The sequence below is a fragment of the Mesoplodon bidens genome (assembly GCF_964165515.1).
Source record: "Mesoplodon bidens genome assembly, chromosome: 11".
NCBI lineage: Eukaryota > Metazoa > Chordata > Mammalia > Artiodactyla > Ziphiidae > Mesoplodon > Mesoplodon bidens.
The window spans coordinates 74,646,589-74,670,031 of record NC_138167.1 but is presented as its reverse complement, the minus strand read 5'-3'; the positions used below and the strand labels follow the sequence as shown (position 1 = coordinate 74,670,031).

Genomic DNA, 23,443 nt, shown 5'->3' with positions numbered 1-23,443 from the left:
GAATGTTTCTTTTTGCTCAAATGAAAACATACTTATTTTCCCTTTCTTTTTACCAAAAAATTGGTATAGTTATGGATCTCAGTTTAAAGATCTATTACAGCAATGCATACCTCAGAAGCAAAATGAAAGTCATATTTTTACACTCTTAAAAAGCAATGCTGATGAAGTCTTAAATTAGTACTTGGTTAGCTTGGTCTCAAAAAATTATAGGGCAAAAATTGAGCTGTGAATAGAAAATAGTAGAGCTATTTTATTTTGTATATTTTAGCGGAAGAAGATATGAAATAAATCAAACATAACTAACATTTATTATGTGGCTGGATAATGGTACTCTCACTCTGTCTGAATGAAGGTCAGATGGTCACTGGTCACAGAGGTACGTGTGGTATCCTAGGAAAGAATAGGAGCTCACAAGGCCAAGGGAAAAACAGTGGTTTCCTCACTTGCTCCTGTGCTTTCAGAATATTGCCGTGGGTTGACGTTTACAGGCCAGGTTGCATGGGTTCATAGACTGTTGTTGTTTTAACTAAAGCAAACTTCATAAAATGATCAAGTGACTTAAAAAGAATCTACATAGAAACTGCATAATAAATAATACTAATAGAGCAAATACAAGTAAACAACAAGAAAAAAGCAGGGTTAACATTTTTCCTCCTTCTAGTAACAGGTCCATGACAATGACATTGTGAGGTTTAAAAAAAAATGGCAATCTAGTGAGACTTGACAAGAAATTTCAAATGCCCAAATATTTGAAATTGTCAAGAAGCTATCTCAAATAGTGGATTTATACCTACTATAGTTAAAGACAATCCTAGACCAAAGTGTATATTATTATGCCTTAGTATGAAGTCACCATGATTAGAAAGACTTTTTTAAAAACTATCCTAAATTAGTGATAAGTTTTTTAAAGTAAGAATAAAAAGATTTTATGCCATTAATAAATAAAATAAAACAAATTGTTTCATCTTTATCTCATCCCTTTTCATTTTATTGATTTTCTTCCATTCGGCTAACCAACTGGAATATAGGTTTATACTATGGCAGGATTATAGGTTTAAATGATATAAGTGAAAGCATTTAGCAGTGTTCTGGGCATGAGTAGGTCATTATTAAATATTAGATTAAAAAAGGTGTTAGAGCCTGACAGGCCTGACCAGTTCAGACCATGGGCGTCTGTACTTCTTACTGGTAAAGGGGGGAAAGCCAACTGATTCAGCCCTCCTGCCATTTGCACAGGGCCTTAATACTATCAATGGTTTCATATCATAATAAAAAGATATCTCCCACATAACAATGGCAACTTTGGGTCTTTCATTCTCAGGATTAAAATTATCATCAATCATTAAACTATCAGTTTTAAATTGCAGATAGAGTTAGACTGTAATTTCCACAGGAACAGAAATTTTATGTCTTTGTCACTGATAATATGCCTGGCAAACAGTGGGCACTCAATACATGTCTGTAAATTTTGAACATTCTATGTAATCACTAGGGTTTTCCAATGCTTAGCACTCTCTTTGGATGCCATATAGTGGTTCTCAACCCTGACTGTACCTTAGAAACTAATGTGAAGATTTTAAGTAATACCAATGCCTGGCCTCTGACCCAGACCAATTAAATTAGAACCTCTGCCAATGGGGCCCAGATATCAGTATTTTTAAAAGAGAACTCCAGGGCTTCCCTGGTGGCGCAGTGGTTGAGAGTCTGCCTGCCGATGCAGGGGACACGGGTTCATGCCCCGGTCTGGGAAGATCCCACATGCCGCGGAGTGGCTGGGCCCGTGAGCCATGGCCGCTAAGCCTGCACATCCGTAGCCTGTGCTCCACAACGGGAGAGGCCACAACAGTGAGGGGCCCACGTACCACAAAAAAAAAAAAAAGAGAACTCCAGACGATTCTAATGTGCAGCCAGGATTGAGCACCACTGGGCTAGGTTATCTGCCTTCTCTCTTCACTTTACTAGCTTCTTGCTGTTTAATGAATGTTGCTGCTTGGGAGAAACAGCACTCATACAGGATGCTGGTGAACTGTTCCATTCCCATGGCAGGATGAGCCAGCAGCTATCACACAAACACATGTATCTTTTAACTAAGTGATTCTGCTATTAGGAACATACCACCCTATAAAGATAATTGCACATGTGCATGATGCCATATTTAAAAGGTTATTAACTGCAACATAGTTTATAACAGCAAAAAGATGGGAAAATCTCAATATCTATTAATTAGGTATTGGTTAAATAAAATATTGTTTATCTACACACTGGGAACTGTTTTAAAAAAAGAAGTTTTGGGGACTTCCCTGGTGGTCCAGTGGGTAAGACTCCGAGCTCCCAATGCAGGGGGCCCGGGTTTGATCTGTATTTGGGGAACTAGATCCTGCATGCATGCCGCAACTAAGAGTCCACATGCCGCAACTAAAAGATCCCGCATGCCGCGACTAAGACCCGGCACGGCATAGATAAATAAATACATACATATATACATACATATTTTAAAATTTTTTTAAATTAAAGAAAAAGTGCTTAACACAGCATGTGGCACATACTAAATGCTCAATAAATTTTTTTTTTAAAGTTATTTTTTCCCCCTTTGGTAGTATGTATAGAATACTACTATTTTATTTTATTTTAATTTTGTATTGCATTATGGTTAGAACACTTAACATGACATTTACTCTCTTAAATTGTTAAGTGTACAATACAGTATAGTTAACTACAGGCAAAATGATGTGTAGCAGATTTCTAGAACTTACTCATCTTGCATAATTGAAACTTTATGCTTGTTGATTAGCAATTTCCCATTTCCCCTTCTCCTCCTGTGTGTTTTTTAATTGGTTAAAAAATATTTTTTAAAAATTATTATTTATTTAATTTAAAAAATATGTTTGTATACACAAGAGAATATTTCTGGAATACCTAAGAAACTAATAAATAACAATAACATTGGTGGCCTCTGGGAGGTAAATTGGAGGGCTGGGGGAATAAGAGGGAGACTTTTCACTATCTACCTCTTGGTATCTTTTGAATTAAAAAAATTTTTGAATGTATACCTGGTTTTTTTACTGAAATTGTTTTTAATGAGGAAAACAAGATGGCTGTGGTCACATGACTATGTAGTTATGACAAACGAAACTGTATTTTTTTTAAATCCTAAAAGAAGAAATAAAAGAATAGTTAATAAGTAACAAACTGTAAACTCTTCTTGAATAGAGACCAAGTTTTCTCCGCAACTTGGGTACCTCAGAATGTCTACCACTGTGCACTGTTCAGAGTAAATGCTGAGCCAGGTGTTAAGTTGGCTACCATATTCTTTTCTTGAAAAGCTACTGTAGCATTAAAAAGATGTTTTTGAGAACTCTATCATCTGAATTATTTTTTCAATTATTTCCTCATTTTCCACATGTATATATTTCCACACAGCTGCCACAATTACATGCATTCTTTTGCATGCTTGTCCCTCATCTTGCATAACTTTACAATATTTTTGATAATGAAAATGTGAATGCCTGCAAAAAACTTTTTTTTTTTATATGTCGAAGCTACTCTAAATCACTACTGGGCATGTGGCATTTTGCAAGAATTGAATTGGTTTGTAGAAATTTAATGGATTTCACTGACATACACTATGCCTGCTTCCACTGTCATGGAAGTTCTAAATTTTGGAATCCCCCTAGGATACACTGGGTAGCTATTAAAAATCAATATTTACTAGTATGAAAAGATGCCCATGATATATGAAATGATGTTGTGATATATGATCCCATTTTTGCTTAAAGACATAATATTTGTAAATGTACGTTGCTGGTACATGGGAGAGGAGGAGATGCTGTACCTTGCTCTGCGCGTCTTACCTGCGCCGGCTTGAGCACTAAGGTGTTGCCTGCTGCCAAGCACGCGGCACTCTTCCACGCCAGCATCATCAGCGGGTAGTTCCAGGGGATGATAATGGCACAGACACTGCCGGGGAAGAAAGAGACATCCTCAGTCCTCTCGAACTAACACAAGTCACTCAGAAGCGCTCTCCTTGTCTTACCCAAGTGGCTCCTTCCTGGTGAAGGTCAGATTGCGATTTGGACGGGCCTGGTTGATGGGAATTGTAGAACCCTAAAGAATGAAAAAGGTTGATACTATTTTACTAATTTCAGTGGGTAAAATTAACGAATCCATTTTCTGTCTGCCTCTCTTGCTTTTTCTTAGCTGATATTAAAAAAGCAGTGTTCAATTTATGAGAAATACATCTACACCTAAAAAGGAACTGCTATGTCTTTCTCAAAAGAACTGAGACACAGGAGAAAAAAACATAATTCTAATTTAATCGCCTCCATTCCCAATGACTTGGCATGGCAGAGAATGTTAACTGCCTGAGCAATATCCATTCTCCCCCCCGTTCTTAGTAACAGAAACCCTATATTAATAATGGGAATGGCAACGTGCCCAGATAAACTACTACGTTCCCCAGTTTCCATAGCAGATAGGGATGGCCAATGGAGGACGTTAGCACAAAGCACTGAAAGGGGAACACTCTTTAAAGTAGGCTGACTCAGCTTGGACAAGTGCTCTTTTACTCTTCCCCTCACTCTCACTGTTTCCTTCTTCCTGCTCAGAATGTTGCTAAAAAGGCTGGCACTGCAGTGGTTATCAAGAGACCAAGATGCAGCCATGAGGGTAGAGATCATATGGTATAAGGATGCCCTGGCAAAGAAAGAGCAGGAATCTTTATCTCACACACTAGACTTGATTGCCTGCCTTTAGACTCCTGAAAGTGAGATAAAAACAAACTTCTTAGTTGGGTTTTCTATTATACGCAGCCAAATTTGATCCCAACTGATTCATGACAGTCGTCTTTAACTGAAGCTATACATCTGTTTTGCCACATAAAATATTATTGCTGTTATTAATACAAGTAAGTGTACAGTCTCTTATCTGAAACCCCTGGGGCCAGGTGTGTTTTGGGATTCAGAATTTTTTGACTTTAGAAACATAATATAATGTATATACCTTATACAATGTTATTATATCTATAACCTCCAATAAGGCCTGGGGAAGCCCCCCATAATCAAGCATATTAATATTTATTCAGTGAAATATATGAATATTCACTCTAAGTGATATGAATAAAGATTATAGACTCATCTTGGTTCAGGTCATGTTTTGGTGCCAAATGAGTCTGAACCAATCAAACAAATCAATTTTCAGGTTTCACAGCAATTTGGATTTCATAATTGAGGATGAAGGATGGACTTGAACTGCTCTTACTAAATACTTATATATGTATGATTTTGTGGCTGAACAATAATAAAAATGACATTTATGTGCAAGACCTACTATGGTGTAGACTTTAATCCTCTATTATATAAACACTTGTTTCTAATTCTCATAACATAACTTGCAAGGTATGGATTATTGTGACCATTTTACAGACAAGGAAATTAAGGCACAGAGAGGTAAATAACTTTTACAACAATAGCTGGTAAGTGTCAAAGCTGAGGCTTAGAACCGGTTCTCTCTGATTCTATATTAATGGTTTTGGCAGCAATGTGCCCAGATAAAATATTATGTTTCCCAGTCTCCTTAGCAGAGACAGCCAATGGGAGATGTAAGCACAAGGTGTAGGAGGATCGGAATGCTTTTTAAAGTCCTTTACCTTTCTCCCTCTTCCCCACTTCCTCCTTGCTGCTGGGAATGTGGCTGTGATGGCTGGTGCTTCAATGGTTACCATGAGTCTATGAGTGGCATGCATTCTGCTGTTTGCTACAAGCCCTATTTCCCTCTGTATCCTAATACCAAAGCCACGTATAGTTGCCATTTATCATCACACATGTAATATTTATTTTCTTGTAGAAAAAAGGAAATGGAAATTTTTATCAAACTCATGTCTTTAAAATCTTTTTCTTATAACCAGTCTGCATAGCCCATCTATGTTAGCTCTCTGACCTCTATAGGTATTTGAGTTTTCAATTCCTCCATGATACCAGGCTTCTCTCTATATGCCAACAAGACTGTTAGATGCTCTCAAGAGACATTATAGTAAAGTACAAAGAACATCATTAGATTTTAGGTTCAGAAAATCTTGAGTTCAAATCCTAGCTCTATGGTTTACTTACTGTGTGACCCTAGGTAAGTCATTCATTGTCCTCAAGCCTCAATTTCCTCGCCTGTAATAAGAGTTAATAGATATCCACCTACCTCAGATGATTGTTATAAGGATAAGATGATAAAACCTACATAAGGGGTGGCTCTGACAAAGTGTCTTTACAGACTAATAAACATTCGTCCCTTTTCCTCTTGGAATGATCTACATGGAGACAAACAACATTTGCACTTACTTGAATTTTGTCACACCAGCCAGCAAAATATCTGAATGTTTGCACAGACATTCCAATGTGAGTCTTCAGAGCCAAGGTGTAGACAGCCCCTGAATCGAGGGCTTCGATGGTTGCCAGCTCTTCTTGGTTCTCTTCCAGTAGGTCTGCTAGTCTGTATGCATAAAGAAATTCATTCAACAAATATTGAGTCTCTACTGCATTTAATGCATCATCCTAAGGGCTGAGAACTCAGAGGTGAACACAAATGAACCAGGTCTCTGTCCTCATGGAGAACATGGTCTAGGAGGGAAGACAGACATTCAACAAAAAATTTCATTAATAATTTGTTTTAAGAGTTATAATGAAGAAACAGAGGGTGTTGGAAGTCTGTATCATTTGCATCATAGATGTATAAGCAGTAAAATAGTGATTGAGCCACAGTAATCCAAGGAGATAAATGACAGAAAACAGTGGGAATGTGGATAGTTCATGAATATACTGCGAGATGTTACGGGGCAAACCACACTCATAGAGAACCCAGGAACACTTGAGGATTTCTGGTTGGGACAGAAATATTTCCAACACTAGCTGAAAAGGACAAAGACAGAAAAACATGGAATGAATGATAAACACTGCAACAGGTTTCTGTTTGGTGTCTAGTTTCTTCGGGAAGATAAGTACAGGACTGTCTAATGACTATGGAATAGTCAAAGTTCATCTTTTGTGTTCACCTCCTCCTTTTGTTTTCCTTCCTTCCTTTAGTGGTTCTGAGATGTTCCCTTTGGACCATTCCAAAGTCAGGCTTGAAATCCTCCTCCCTAACGTTTCTTTCAGATCCTGTTCCAAGAAATCTTTGGACAAAGTCAGCGATTTGGCTTTTAGCAAGTAGAAAACTGAATTTATGATCGAATCTGATTACTCTTGGCATACTCAGCTACCGATTTATAATACCCTTTCCGGGCCTTAGTGTTTTTCCTCCTTGCTTCTACTCCCTACACAGGAAGTAGATTTAAAATTTCCCTTTGGAAACAGCAGGGTGCTGGATGCTCTCCCTGTGCTGCTCGTCTCCACCCTGCTCTGTCATCCCTGGAGGATGACCTTTAGAGACTACATCACAGGCTCCCGTGCTCTCTCACTGGGCATGGCTAATGAGGGGCCAGTGGGAGGCACCCCCAGGAGACTGGTGAACTGGAGGATAAAAGGGTCTGGGATTTGACTCCTCTGGTTGCCTCTGTGATGGGCTGTAGATCGGCAGATGCTGCGTCCCATTACCCAAACCCGCTGTAGTGTGGTCTTCTCCTACAGCTATAGATCTTACCTGATTCTAGTAACAGCTCCTTCCTCTGTCCCCCCAGGCCTTGGAGTAAGAGCACCTTCCCCCTGTTCTACCCCTGCCTGGGTGCTTCATTATCCTTTGACGGATTCCCTTGACCTTGCTCACATCTTTACAAATACATAGTCCTTTACTAAACTTCTTCCGGTACAGGGACACTGACTGAAACAAGCAACAGTACAAAAATCAGGAACTCATACATATGGGATTTTATAGGATGCAAGGAGCAAAAGACATGCTATATAACAGGTGCATGCTAGAATGTTCTGAAGAAATTTTTAAAATCTCGGCAATGTTAGTCAGTATCCAAAGGCCACAGGCTGTGCTCTTAAAAATCATACCTGTACATCAATATTCCTCTTTCTCGTGCATTCATTCTTCCCCATTCACCATTTTCAAAAGCATCTTTGGCTGCTGCTACTGCTTTATCAACATCCACCAAAGAGGCGTAGGATACTTTGCATATCGTCTATTTCAAGGTAGGAAAAAATCGGTTCTAGGTCATTTATATATGGAGATATGCAATTAGGTTTCTTGAGATTAATTATTATACTATAAAATTCAAAGAATTTTTATGATGGAAAATCAATACTTCCAGTAATATAGTAAAGAAAAAAAACAATTTTAACATGAAAACTATGAGCCTAACCTTTAGTACTTTGCATGTCACACTACACTATGAGAAGACACATTTAGGAAACTGTATTTCTTCTCTTGCTTTGGGGAAGCTGAATTTCTCACCACGAGCTTGCAAAGTCTGAGATTTTTTTTTCACACATATAGCTTTATGTGGAATTGTGCTTCTGATGTGTATACGTATAGTGATCCATCTAAATTCATCATAAATATTCATTCTTTAAAGTTGGTTACTGTAGTTAACAGCAGCCAGTACCAGAAATGAATAGTTGAAAGAAATGCATGAAGTACATTTATATTAAGTGCTCAGGGGCAGAGTAATAGAATAAGTAACTTTTTAAGACTGTTTTATAACAGTGTATAAATGAAAAAATCCATGATCAGTGGTCACTACACACGCTAAGAAATTACTCACAGATCCATCTGTTGGGTTGATGGTGTCATAAGTCTTTCCATCATCGGCATCTGTGAACTGTCCATTTATGAAACACTGATATGGCATTTTTACTGTCATTTCATTGACCTCCTTTGAAATCTAAGAGAGAGAATTATATTAATAGATTCAATGGATTTCTGTGCATATGCATTTGATACCAAATAGCAATAAAGAAGCTTATTCACTAATGCAGAAGGAGGCGTTAAGTCAATGGGATTCTAGTGCTAACTGTCCAGAAGAGACAAGTGTATGTAATATTTAGGCCTCATGATGCTTAGATTGGCCATTGAGACAGGAGGTCAGCTTCTGTGATGACCAAAGTACTCTAGGGAGAGCTTTATAAAGATCTGTTTTCTTCTTCATAGAGATGAAATATGACTCAGAAGTCCTCAAGATAATGGAAACACCACCATCTAGCGGCAACATCTGTGGAGTGCACCAACTGCTATCATTCAAAGTTTTGAAATTGCCTGTCAATAGGTTTCCTTTTACACTGGTGCCATTTTAAGTTTTCTTTCCAGTGTTCTTCCCCATTTTCCCTTTCCCTCTCTTACATATGTGTTGCTTAAATTGTACTCTCTACTATTAGCTGGCAAGTGAATTTAGATTAGTCCATTAACCTCTATAAATCTCAGTTTTTTCAACAATAAAATGGGGATAATATACCTGCTTCATACAGTTATTAAGAGACATAATTAAAATTATATATGTGAAAGAGCATTATTGGCATAAAATCCCACATCAATGAAGGCATTAAAAAGGAAATTTACTGATTTCAGAAATTATTTTACATAGAGAAATTAATGATGCCTAGAAAAGAAACAAAAAATAGCAAGAGCGTAGCTTGCTCCTCATCATCAGTAAGTATTAGAGAAATACAAATCAAACCTACAATCAGGTACCACTCACATGGGTCAGAATGGCCATCATTAAACAGTCTACAAATAACAAATGCTGGAGAGGATGTGGAGAAAAGGGAACCCTCCTACACTGTTGGTGGGAATTAAATTGGTGCAGCCACTATGGAAAATGGTATGGAGGTTCCTTAAAAAACTAAAAATAGAGTTGCCATATGATCCAGCAATCCCACTCCTAGGCATTTATCCAGACAAAACTCTAAATTTGAGAAGATACATGCACCCCAATGTTCATAGCAGCACTATTTACATAGCCAAGACATGGAAACAACCTAAATGTCCATCAACAGATGAATGGATAAAGAAGCTGTGGCATATATATATGCATATACATATAAACAATGGAATACTACTCAGCCATAAAAAAGCAATGTGCAATAACTGAAATTTTAAAAGTCACTGGAGAGGTTCAACAGTAGATTCAAGCAGGCAGAAGAAAGAATTAGCAAACCAGACAATGGGTCAATAGAGATATCTGGTCTGAAAATAGGAGGGAAAAAGAATTTAAAAAATGAATAGAGGGACTTCCCTGGTGGTCCAGTGGGTTAGATGCCGCACTCCCAATGCAGGGGGCCCGGGTTCAATCACTGGTTGGGGAACTAGATCCCACATGCATGCTGCAACTAAGAGTTCGCATGCCACAACTAAGAGTCTGCATGCCACAACTAAAGATCCCACGTGCCTCAGTGAAGACCCAGCACAACCAAAATAAATTTTAAAAATAAATAAATAAATATTTTAAAAAAATGAATAGAGCCTTAGAAACCTGAAGAACACCATCAAATGTACCAACACATGCATAATGAGAGTCCCAGGAATGAGTGGAGAAGGGGAGAGGGGCAGAAAGAATATTTGAAGAAATAATGGCTGAAAATGTCCCAAATTTGATGAAAAACATTAATCTGCACGTCCGAGAAGCTCAATAAACTCCAAGTAGAAAAATCTCAGAGATCCATCTTAAACACATCATATAAAAATTGTCAAGAGCCAAAGACAAAGAGGGAATCTTGAAAGCAGCAAGGGAGGAGCAACTCATCGCATAAAAGGGATCCTCAATAAAATTAACAGATGACTTATCCTCAGAAACCACGGAGGCCAGAAAGCAATAGGATGATATATTCATAGTGCTGAAAGAAAGAGACTGTCAACCGAAAATTCCACATACAGCAAAAATACCCTCCAAGAACAAAGAAGAAATTAAATCATTCCCAAATGAACGAAACTAGCACATTGCTAGCACATGAACATCGCTAGCACACTGCCTTTCAAAAAGTACTAAAAAGTGTCCTTCCGGCAGAAATGGAAGGACACTAGGCAGTAATTTAAATCTACATGAAAAAATAAAGAACACTGACAAAGGTAAGTATAAGTCAGTATAAATGTATTTTTGTTTTTAAATCCTTTTCTTCTTCTATCTGATTTGAAAGACAACTGCGTAAAGCAATAATTATAAAACTATGTTGGTGGGCTTATAATGTATAAAGATGTATTTGTATGACAGTAATAGCACAAATAAGGGGGTAGGGAACAGAGCTATACTGTAGCAAATTTTTTCTACACTATTGGTATTAAGCCGGTATTAATCTGAGCTAGAATGTTTTAAGAAAAACGTCTCTTGGAATCCTCAAGGCAACCATTAAGAAAATAAAAATATATAGCAAAAGAGATTAAACTGGCAAACTAGACAATATCCATTTAACAAAAAAGAGAGCAGAAAAGGGGTGGAGGAACAAAAAAGGCAGAAAACAAGACAGCCCAGGTGGCAAAAGAACAATCAGATTAATTGGACTTAATCAAATTTTAAAACTTTTGTGTGTTAAAGGACACTATCAAAAAAGTGAAAAGAAAACCCACAGAATGGGACAAAATATTTACAAATAATAAATCTGATTAGGGTCTAGTATCCAAAATATACTAAGGTCTCCTACAACTCAAAAATTAAAAAGACAAATATCCCGGTTAAAAAAGAAGCAAAGGATTTGAGGGAATTCCCTGGTGGTCCAGTGGTTAGGACTGGGCGTCCTCACTGCCAGGGGCCTGGGTTCCATCCGTGGTCAGGGAACTAAGATCTTACAAGCTGCTTGGTGAGGCCCAAAAAACCAAAACAAAACAAAAGAAACAATGACAAAAAACAAACAAACAGGTGAAATATTTGAATAGGTATTTCTCCAAAGAAGACATACAAGTGACCAATAAGCACATGAAAAGATGTTTATCATTAGTCATTAGGGAAATGTAAATCAAAACCAGAACAAGATATCACTTCACACCTGCTAGAACAGCTGAAAGAGAAAAGACAGACAATAGCATATGTTGGTGAGGACGTGAAGAAATTAGAAGCTTCCTACACTGCTACTGGCATTGTAAAATGGTGTAGTCACTTTGGAAAGCAGATGGGCAGTTCCTCAAAAAGTTAAACATAGAGTTACTATATGACTCATCAATTCCACTTCTAGATATTTACCCAAGAGAACTGAGAACATATGTTCACACAAAAACGTATACATGAATTTTCATAACAGCATTATATATAATAGCCCAAAAGTAGAAACAGTCCAAATGTACATCAACTGAGGAAAGGATAAACAAAATGTAGTTTATCCACACAATGGACTATTACTTGGCTAGGAAAAAGGAACGAAGTGATAATCTACTCTACAATATGGATGAACCTTGAACACATTATGCTAAGTGAAAGAAGCCAGCTGCAAAAGGCCACTTATTACATAATTCCATTTATATGAAATGTCTAGAATAGGCAAATCCATAGAAACAGAAAATAAATTAGAGAGGAGAGCAGAGAATGACTGCCAAGGGATACAGGGTTTCTTTTTAGGAGGTGATAAAAATGTTCCATAACCAGATAGTGGTGATGGTTGCACAACTCGGTGAATATACTAAAAACCAATGAATTATACATTTTAAAAGGGTGAAATGTATGGTAACTGAATTATAATCTCAATAAAACTGTCATTTTAAAAAGGTTGTAAATGTAAAAACAAATGGATGAAAGGTACAGCATTCTTTTATAGTACGAAGGTCTTAATGATTTAGGTTTTCAACACCATGGACAGGCTTACATAATCCACCACTAGCTCCACTTCTTGATCTTCTCCTCTCAGTTTCCTCACGACTTTTTGGATGAAGTCTTCAAACTTGGTGGCCATATAAACATCCTCATTCTGTAACTGAAGTCCTCCACATTTCTGTCTTATCTCTTCAACCAGCCTGAAAGGAAGAACCAGCTCATGTTACTTACATTTTTAAAAGAGCTTAGAGGGACTGTGATTACATTTAACATGCTTTGAAGTAAGGACGTATGTCACATGCCTATTTATATCCCATGAGATCTTCTATGATAATAATCAGAGAAATTGATAAGATTGGGGGAAAAATTTTTTTAAGCTGTCTTGAAGGACTGTGGCAATTTTTTTTTTTTTTTTTTGCTGTACGCGGGCCTCTCACTGCTGTGGCCTCTCCCACTGTGGAGCACAGGCTCCGGACACACAGGCTCCGCGGCCATGGCTCGCGGGCCCAGCCGCTCCGCGGCATGTGGGATCCTCCGGGATAGGGGCACGAACCCGTGTCCCCTGCATCGGCAGGCGGACTCCCAACCACTGCGCCACCAGGGAAGCCCTGTGGCAATTTTTAAACTTTTTATTTATTTAAAAAAATTTTATTTATTTTTGGCTTTATCGCATGGCAGGTGGGGTCTTAGTTCCCCGACCAGGGATCGAACCTGTACCCCCTGCATTGGAAGTGCAGAGTCTTAACCACTGGACTGCCAGGGAAGTCCCAGCAATTTTTTTTATACATGACTAGAAATACAAGAAATCAAGGCAAAGACATTTTAATTACTTTCAAGCAAGATGATAATGGGCACATAAAATCAGTTTCTTTGCTTTCAAAATACCCAAGGAATAAGAAATAAGGAAAATGTCTGAACTGTGACGATTATAAGAAACCAAAGTCATACCGTAGAATATTTTCTCTAGATCCTGTGAAACAATAAAATAAACATTTGTTTGTGTTACATGGCTAAGATAGGTACTAAATAGAACCATCGGGAAGGTTAATATAACTTGTAAAGTCCTTTTCAACCCTTTGATTTTTCACTGTTAATTTTTCAAATCATAGCTCTAATTTGATATTTCTTGAGTAGCAAAGGTGTACCAGACAGAGGTGTACTAGAAAGCTCACCACAGGGGTTGCTCAGCCATTTAGTCCCTAAAAGAGATGAGGTGCCTTGGTAGTCCAAGATAATAATATCAGATGATTATGGTAAGTCAGACACTCAAACAGGAAATGGGTAACTCCTGCAGGGGTATCTTGTTAGCAAAAAACTAGAGTTAAAAGTACAATGTTGCGGGCTTCCCTGATGGCACAGTGGTTGAGAGTTCGCCTGCCGATACAGGGGACACGGGTTCGTGCCCCGGTCAGGGAAGATCCCACATGCTGCGGAGCAGCTGGGCCCGTGAGCCATGCCCACTGAGCCTGCACATCCGGAGCCTGTGCTCCGCAACGGGAGAGGCCACAACAGTGAGAGGCCCGCGTACTGCAAAAAAAAAAAAAAAAAAGTGCAATGTTGAAATCTTTAGTTGAGCAAATGAGAAGTTTCTGGGAACTCATGAACCATAGCTGAGAAATCTGTAACTTGAGGAACCAAAACTTTTAACTTCTGATAATGATATTTGCTCTTGAGAGGATTGTTTTTGATGATTGGAATAAAAAAGATCCACGAATGAAGGGACTTTGTCTTGTTCATGACTGTATCCCCAGTGCAAAAAACTGTTCCTGATGTCATAAATGTTCAATAAATTTTGTTAAATACATGAATGAATAAATAAATAAATAGAATGTTCATCAAGAACACTTGCTTTGCCGACATGAAGGATTGTCAAGAGGAGTTTACCTTGTTTATTTAGTAAATGGCCATAGTGTGGCCCTCAAAGAAAAAGCACCTCTGCCAGACTTGCCACTGTTAGGATCCTGGTCTGTGCTTCATGCCATACAGGGTGGCTTTCTAGTCCTCTCGCCCTTTCTACTTGTTTGAAACCTCTGTAGAGAAATTCTGACTGTAGAGTGATTACCCTCACTCTTGCAAGAAGTCTGACAATCCTCCTTCTAGATATATCATACCGGGTAACTTAGGGAGATAGGAGAAAAAGATTGGGGGTAAGCATAATCAATGTTAGGTATCCTTTCAGGTGAGACTATATAGGGAAATCCTTTTTAACATTCTCACTCAGAACTTCCCAATTCTAACTGGAGGAGAATCAACTAAGAAATATGAAGACAGACTTTTAAATGAAACAAATAATTAGAAGCATTATTTTCTAGGTGTATAGTAAATATGAAAATAACTCCTGGTTAGCAACAAAGAGAAGGGAACAAATACATGTATTTGACCGTGGAAACAAACAAACCAAAAACGATGAAGAAAAGAGAAATACAGTAGATGGGTACAATAGAGTGATAACAACCAGTACAAAGGATTTCGATTTGATTTTCAAAGTCAAAGTCAAAGTCAAAATCCCCGGTGGAGGGGTATGAGTCAGTAAGGTGGTGGTTTTACCTGACAACATCCATTGAGCTTGCTCCAGATTTAAAGAAATCTGTTGAATCTTCAATAACAGGGACGTTGCTTAAAATTCCAGCCCAGATGACCTACACAAAGGAAACTTTTATGAGGGAGCTGCCATGTAGAACACTGTGGCAGAGACTAGTTAGCTTCGCACCAAACCTACTTCTTTTCCTGGACTGATTACAATTCTCAGCATCTCTTCAAGTTAGAGGCGGCCGTGTGACTGACTTCTAGCCGGTGAATATGAATATAAGTGACCTGTACTCCCAGGTTTGTCCCATGAAAAACCTCCTTCACACAATTCTCTGTGTTCTTGTGCTCTTCTTGGCTGTCTGGGATGGAGATGACCCCCAGCAGGACCTTGAAGGTAGCCCAGCCTGGGTTCCTGCTTGACTCCACCCCTAACCCTCATGTTCCAGCTTCACCCCTAACCCCCAGGCCAACCTAGAACTGCCTTGGATTATTTATGTGAGGGACAAATGTGCGTATAAATTTTGGCACTGATTTCCTTTTGCAGATAATATGAAAGAGAGGAGATAAAAGTTCCATCCCAACTACTTTGAGGATTAATGGTACCAGTTAACAAAAATGGTTTCGTTTTCCAAGATAAGAGTAACATTAAGGGCTTCCCTGGTGGCGCAGTGGTTGAGAGTCTGCCTGGCAATGCAGGGGACAGGGGTTCGTGCCCCGGTCCGGGAAGATCCCACATGCCGCGGAGCGGCTGGGCCCGTGAGCCATGGCCGCTGAGCCTGCGTGTCCGGAGCCTGTGCTCCACAACGGGAGAGGCCACAACAGTGAGAGGCCCGCGTACCGCAAAAAAAAAAAAAAAAGAGTAACATTAAGAACTTCACGTGTTCACCTTGATGGTCTCCGCCACCTTCACCTCTTCGGCTGTAAGTTCCACCACTGATGTCTCACCCGCTGAAAAGTACTGAGAGGCAGGAATCATTTTTCCATCTTCAAACTGCAGATTTCTCACCATCAGCTATAAAATAACAACGAAACAAGCAGAAGAATTGAGGATCAGGACAATTCAAAAGTGAGACTGGTTGGAGGAGTCTTATATGGGTATAAGAAGCAGCTTATTTGACAAATATAAAAATATGGATTAAAAGCACTCACCGTTATGTGTAAAAGGACTGAAATGGTATTTCAGCCATGGCGGCAGAAAGGAGGAAGTTAAGTCTACGGGTAGATAGATCTCAAAATGGATGATAAGCACCCCCAAAATTGACATTCGGATATAGGTATTGGGTCTAAAGCCTACTGCGACTACCACTGCTACTAGTACAAGTACTACTACTACTACTCCTCCTGCCGTCTTCTGAACACTTACTCTGCAGCATGCACTGTGTTAAGTACGTATATGCTGAAGTATCTTATTCAATCCCATAAATCCTGATGGAGGCAGGTGTCCTTATTATCCCCATTTTACTGATGAGGAAATAGAGGCTCAATGAGATTAAGTACTTTGCCCAGTGCCACACAGCGAGTAACAGAGCTGGGGTTACAACCCAGGACTAGATGGACTCTGAAGCCTTCAATCTTAGTAACTGATCTATCCTGTAAGCCATCAGAAAGTGCCTGTGAGCTGCAAATTCCCTTTTGCTTTCTTCACTGGGCAGCTGCCCAAGAGCCCAGAGAGGCCCAGAGTCCACGCTCCCAAGCACAGGCAGAGTGGGGGGGGGCGCCTGCCTGGTGAGCAGAGGAGGGAGCCTCTAAAGAGGGCCACACCATCTAATCCTCCCAGACTCTGCCAGTGGGAAGGCAGACAGACAAGATCACTCTCTCTGTTTTACAGATGCGGAAACTGCGCCTCCAAGGGGAGAGGCGTCCTGCCCAAGACCAGTAAGTGGCAGAGCAGGGATTCACAACCTGTTTCCTGACTAAACTCCAAGCTCTTTCTACTGTATCACAAACCAGGCTGTGCGGGTCCTCGGGGCCCATCCTGAGAAGCCTTCTTCTCATCAAGGTACCTAGAACCAGATCATCCCCAGAGAGAAATGGAGCACAGACACCTTGAGCTCCCACATCCCACTGCAAAGCCAGACTACCCTGTGAAAGCTAGTCCCTCAATAGCTTGGGTTATCAAAGGAAACCAAAAACGTTATTTGAGAGGTAACCATGTTGAACACTCACTGCTTTTCCATCGTTACCAAAAAGAACAAGGCCGCTTTTGGTAACAAGACCAGGCTTCTTGGCACCTTTAATTTCCAGTGGTTCTCCAGGAGGGATGGAGCTATTCAGTAATGATGAGCTGTAGAGAGTGACCACCTAATAAAGAGATCAAACCCAGGTTGTGAAAGGGGGAAGTGAAGGCTGGTTATAAGGGTGTATGCGAGCAGCACTCCTGGCAAAAAAGCTGAAGTTGCAATTCTCATTTATGACAAAATTAGGGACCCCCCACCCCCAATGATATCAAGCATCTATGGCAATGACACAAAGCAAGAGACAGTCTGTGAATGTGTGATTGAAGATTTAAAAAAAAATGCCGCACATCCAGGTGACATGAGTATACATTTATCATTTATGCACTTTGACACAAAGGTGAATGAGATAAAAGCTCTCACAGACTTTGCAGCCTGAAGGTAGGGTTTGTGGGGGGAGTGGAGGTGTTGGTGGGGTATCAGGGAGGGCAGATGCAGAGTAGTAAACAAACTATTATATTGCAGTGGGATGTACGATGGGAGGTACAGGTGCTTTGTGGGTCGGTTTATGGAAAGAGGACTGGATCCAGACTGTAACTAAGAGAACTGGATGCTAATTGATTTGTTGTTATAATTATTGTTATAAATTCTATGGCCATTAGCTATCATTTATTGAGCAGTATAATATTTAATATTTATTGAATACTCATTCTATGCCAGGGACTAACTACTTCGATGAATTAACGTGTATTAACTCATTTCATCTTCACAACAACCCCAAACCTATAAAGGAGGCACTATTATTAGTCTCATTCTCAATGAGGAAAGCAAGGCACCCAATGGTTAAATAACCTGCCAAAGGTTACGCAGCAAATAGTTGCAAAGCCAGAATTTTAATGGAAACATTCTGGCTTCAGATCCCACACTTTTTTTGTGAGTATATCTGCTTTGAAAAACCGGGTATTATCAGTTGTGGTAAAATATATTCAAATGCTATGATGATGTCACTCTAGTCTAAGATATACACCCAGTACTAACCATGTGATCAAGGGTACATGTGCAAGGATGTCCATGGTAGCATTATTTATTTTTTTATTGAAGTACAGTTGATGTATAATATAAAGTTACAGGTGTACAATATAGTGACTCACAATTTTTAAAGGTTATACTCCATTTATACTTATAAAATATTGGCTATATTCACTGCATTGTACAATATATCCTTGTAGCTTAATTTATAAATAATAGTTTGTACCTCTTAATCCCCTACTCCTATCTTGCCCCCCAGCCCTTTCCCTCTCCCCACTGGTAACCACTAGTTTGTTCTCTGTATCTGTGAGTCTGCTTCTTTTATATTACATTTGTTGTACTTTTTAGATTCCATATATAAGTGATATCATACAGTATTTGTCTTTCTCTGCCTGACTTATTTCAGTTTCCATAATGCCCTCCAATCCCACACTTCAAGCACTGCACTAAACCTCTTCCCTTGGCCCTTCGTTGAGCCCACATATTTTTTTTTTTCTTTTGTGGTATGCGGGCCTCTCACTGTTGTGGCCTCTCCCATTGTGGAGCACAGGCTCCGGACGCGCAGGCTCAGCGGCCGTGGCTCACGGGCCTAGCTGCTCCGCAGCATGTGGGATCTTCCCGGACCGGGGCACGAACCCGTGTCCCCTGCATTGGCAGGCGGACTCTCAACTACTGCGCCACCAGGGAAGCCCTGATCCCACATATTTTTATTGACACCTAATATGCACGAAGAAACCTGTGTAAGTGCTGAGAGTATCAAGACAATAACATGATGCTCTTGCCCCTGAGGGGTTCACAGTCTATGGGGGTAAGAGGGATAGATACATAAAGAGATGCTTATAGTATATAATATACTGTGTCAGAGCTAGGCAGGCAGGGCGTTATGGGAACAGAGAGAAGGGACGCCCAATCCCGCCAGGCTGGGTGTGTGAGGTCAGTAGACTTCCTACAAGAGGTGAAACCTGAGAAGCTGAGTTGAGAGGAGATCCCACAGGGATTAGAAGGTCTTTCCTGCCCCCTGCCCACCGCCCCTGCTGCATCTCTCCCCATGCCTCTCACACCTGATCCTCACACCTGGCGCTACAGCTTCACTGAACTCTACTGCGAGTCCCTGTCCAGGTAACATGCTCTCCTACCTCTGGGTCTTCAACTCTTTGACTCATTCTCTACCTGTTGACCTCTTCTCGAAGTGCAAGCAAAACAGTCAGCTTTTCTAGAAAGCCTTTCCTCAGACACCTGAGTCTGGGCCTCAGTTACATCATTTGTCTTACTTCATTGTGCGTGTTTATTCACTTCTCTGCTTTCTCCATAAAACTCCAGTCTCCCTGAGAGCAGAGGCTGTGCCTAGTGTCTGCTTCACACCAAATGCTCAATACATGCGGAGCAAAGAGGGAGGCGGTCACGTGTACCTAGAACTCTTTTAGCTGGTCACATGTATCTAGAGCACAGACTCTCCTCACAACCAAAGGAAGAACCAGAGGAAGCCTAGACTTATGTGTAATACCTCTTACAAAGGTTATATGCAAAAAAAAAAAAAGGGTCCTAGAACATACCTGTCCATTTATCTCTGTCCAAGCTCCAGGGACTTTATCATGACCTCGGATCCAGTTATGTAAAGCTTCAGCAGACTGATCCCAAGAGATCTAGGAACGCACAAAGCACAGGTTGAACTTCCAGTGTTGCAAGTCTCAAAGGCAATAGAAACATTTCTCTCCACCAGTGGCGGACATGAGTAGGGATGGGGTAGCAGCCTCCCCTGGAGATCTACCTTCTGGTGAGGAAATGGTACACTGAGAACTGCTTAAAGGTGGACAACAATGAACTCTGAAGTGTGTTACTGAGTTGATATAAATACCTCAGCATTTTCCTTTTTCTGGATACCTTCATATGTTGCAGCTTCTTCTGACTGGGGCATACGAGTAGCTTTTCCATCGGCTATGAGCTGGACAGCTTCCACCTAAAGCCAAAAATGTTACCTGTGTTAGAGCCCAGTGGTCAACAATGGCATGGCCTATTTAACTGACGTTTCTGTTGAACAGAATTACTACATATAAATCTGTCCAGAGAGTCAGACTTTGATAAAATAACTACCATTTCTTTGGATCCATAATTATGCCAGGCAGTGTGGTGGCTACTTTATATAAAATATCCCTTGCAGCATCATACCAGTCCTACAACATGGGTATATTATTAGTCCTGTTTTACAGATGAGGAAACTGAGGCCTGCAAAAAGCCTCAAGCTACTAGCTCGAGAAAAAGCAACTAGCTCAAGATCACAGAGATTTCTTGTAGGTGGTAGAAGCAGGATCTGCATCCAGGTCTATCTACTGCCAATATCCATCCTGTACTTTTTAAAATGACCCCTTTATTCAAGCAAATTTCAATCTCCCCTTGGTGTTTCAATGGACATTTCAGGAATATAATTGTAAAATAAGTCATTGTGGGTTATTTCTGCTCCTCATGATGATTCTAGAAAGTCATATTTAAGGAATTCAACTGGCTTTCTAGCTTAGGACACCTGGAATAAAAAAACAATTAAAACTGTCCATGAGTTTGATTGCCTTTGTGTCCTACATCCCCTTCCATGCCATATATACGTTTACCTTGAGTTGAGAGCCTCTCTCCTTCACTGGGAGACCTATGTGAGCTCAAGTTCTCAGTTTTCTCTCTAAGTACTCACAGCTGAGTACTCCAACCTCCACAAGAGGACGTGGTGGGAGCCACCTGGGAACAGGGCCAAGTTTACAGCTCATTCATTCCACCTATTTCTGGCTATAATATCACCAGGTACAGGATCCAGGCTTGCTCGAATGCTACTGAACACACAAAATACTATTTTGATTATAATGATCATTTTGAGCACCTATATGTGCCAGATGCTTTACACAAACGTCATTTAATTTTCACAACAACCCTGTAAGTCAGGCAGTATTAGCCACATTTTATAGATGAGGAAACCAAGGCTAAAGAGGCTAAGTGACCTGCCTATTATACAACAAATAAGTGGTAAATGAGAACTACTCTCTTAATCGTTAAATGATACAAAGCACTGCTCTCCTCTCTCCTAAATCAATGGCTGCTTCTTTATATCATCTTACTGTCCATCTCTGTGTTGTACTTCTACCATATCAAACTATAGAAGACATTAAATGACACTGAAATTACCTTTCAATGTTTTTACAGGTTAATATATTTTTTCTTTGTGGTGCACATGTTTTGAGCCTTTAATCCAGAGCATATCTGAACAAATTAAGCAGTGTTAAATTTCACCCTTTTACATAGACTGATTTTAAATGTTTTTGAAGAAAGCCCAAATTACATATCAAAATTTCTTAAGATTCTGCCGCTTCTTTACAATTAGTCATTATAAACAGGGTTGGAGATTCAAATATCTGGTAAAATGAATGAAGGAGTTTGATTACTACTTTATCCACTTGATCACTGTTCTCAGAAGAACAAGTCAGACTCATAGACTAAGAAATTCTAAAGTGCAGTTTTCCACCCTCAAATACCATCCTACTGGCAAATATAAAATCTAATCTTATTTTGGGGCTTTTTATTTTTAGTAACAAATTCACAGGAGCAAATTCTCAATAAAAGAAAAACTTTAAAGCGTTACTAAATTCTCCTTGATAGCATAAATATACTGACCATCGCCTTGATTCCTTCAGGAAAAAGAAATCGATTATAAAGTGCATCCACTGTATCATTGGGTTCGACATCACATGACCTCTGGAGGAGGATGGGTCCTGTGTCTAAACCATCATCAGCCCAGAAAACAGAAAACCCAGCTTTCTTATCTCCCATGATTAGAGTCCTGGGAAAAGAAGAGTTTCAACTTAAAATGTTGGTTAACTGTATCATAAGGTGATAAATTAGTGACATTAAAGTACAAGGTATTTACAATGGAAAATAGACAGTGAATGAAACTACTGTGAAAACTACAGCAGAGCTGGGAGACGTAAACACTCATAAAAAGCAGAACTTAATGGTACTGCTACTTTATACAACCTCATCTCTGTAGTCTTTCTTGTTAACACATACTAATGACTTATAGTCTACTCAAAAAGCCATTAGAGACCATCACTACTACCCCTCACTGATTCCCAGGTGTCGGCTTTCTACTGCAGCATCAAGTAATTCTGCCCACCCATGTCCAGTTCCTACATCGTACCTGACCCTGTATTAGGCAGAATAAGATAATGGAAGATAAAACAGAAGATGATCAGTGCAAGGTGAAAAGGAGAACTGATTATTAATTTAGGTTGTGTAATTCAGGTACAAGCATCACTTAGAGCTAGAATTAGTTCTAGATTAGCTATAAGTTGCAGTAAAAGATGGTTGGTTAATTCAACTATTTGTATTTTGTATTCTATAAATTTAGCCTCAGAAGAAATGCTGGCCCTACAGACCTTATAATACATACAATAAACCAGATATATGGAAATACATACATAAAAGGATATCAGAGAGCAGGTTAATATAGACAGAGTATGAACTGGTAGGTCAGCCATGCTCTCCATCTAATCATTTTTACCTCTCTGAGCTACTAATCAAGCAAGACCTAAATCAATCAACCAACCAGTCAATCAACCACTCTTTTCAGAAATATTGAGAAATGAATTGGCATTGTGTTATCTAAGAGCCTTGAAAATATTCATGTATTTGGACCCAATGTTTCTGCATGTGCAAGCAATGTGAACTGAGAAAAAAATACATGTTTAAGTACAAAGATATCCACTATAGTTCTATTTACAAGAGCAAAAAAGAAATCAATTCATGTAATTGTTCTTAAAATACAATGAAATGCTTTTTTACCACATTTAAACTAAGTATAGATTTTCTGCCTATCTGATAACTTGACACTAAGAGACAGCTGGGAGATGTGCAGGTAAAGGAGAAAAGGTAGAGAAGGTGGGAAAGCCCCACCTTGACCCGCAGTATAGTATACCTATAGGACTGGGCACCTACAGTATACCAGGCAGTGTTCTTGATACTGGGACATACGGCAGTAAAAATGTTAGACCAGAGTCCTATTTCCCCTCAAGAGGCTTAA

General features: G+C 39.5%; 1 protein-coding gene across 2 annotated transcripts in view; it reads right to left on the bottom strand.

Moving 5' to 3' along the window:
- The window catches only part of ALDH1L2 (aldehyde dehydrogenase 1 family member L2), a 57,898-nt gene that overhangs the window by 19,320 nt on the left and 15,135 nt on the right, over window positions 1-23,443 (bottom strand). For both annotated transcript variants that reach the window (XM_081250034.1, XM_081250033.1), the window contains exons 4-15: window positions 22,039-22,204; window positions 20,243-20,344; window positions 19,941-20,030; window positions 17,351-17,485; window positions 16,071-16,196; window positions 15,203-15,294; window positions 12,708-12,855; window positions 8,690-8,809; window positions 7,980-8,107; window positions 6,327-6,477; window positions 4,034-4,104; window positions 3,852-3,957 (exon numbers count right to left, since the gene is read on the bottom strand). In XM_081250034.1, the coding sequence (XP_081106160.1) occupies window positions 3,852-3,957; window positions 4,034-4,104; window positions 6,327-6,477; window positions 7,980-8,107; window positions 8,690-8,809; window positions 12,708-12,855; window positions 15,203-15,294; window positions 16,071-16,196; window positions 17,351-17,485; window positions 19,941-20,030; window positions 20,243-20,344; window positions 22,039-22,204 (1,435 nt within the window). The remainder of the gene's footprint in view (window positions 1-3,851; window positions 3,958-4,033; window positions 4,105-6,326; window positions 6,478-7,979; window positions 8,108-8,689; window positions 8,810-12,707; window positions 12,856-15,202; window positions 15,295-16,070; window positions 16,197-17,350; window positions 17,486-19,940; window positions 20,031-20,242; window positions 20,345-22,038; window positions 22,205-23,443) is intronic.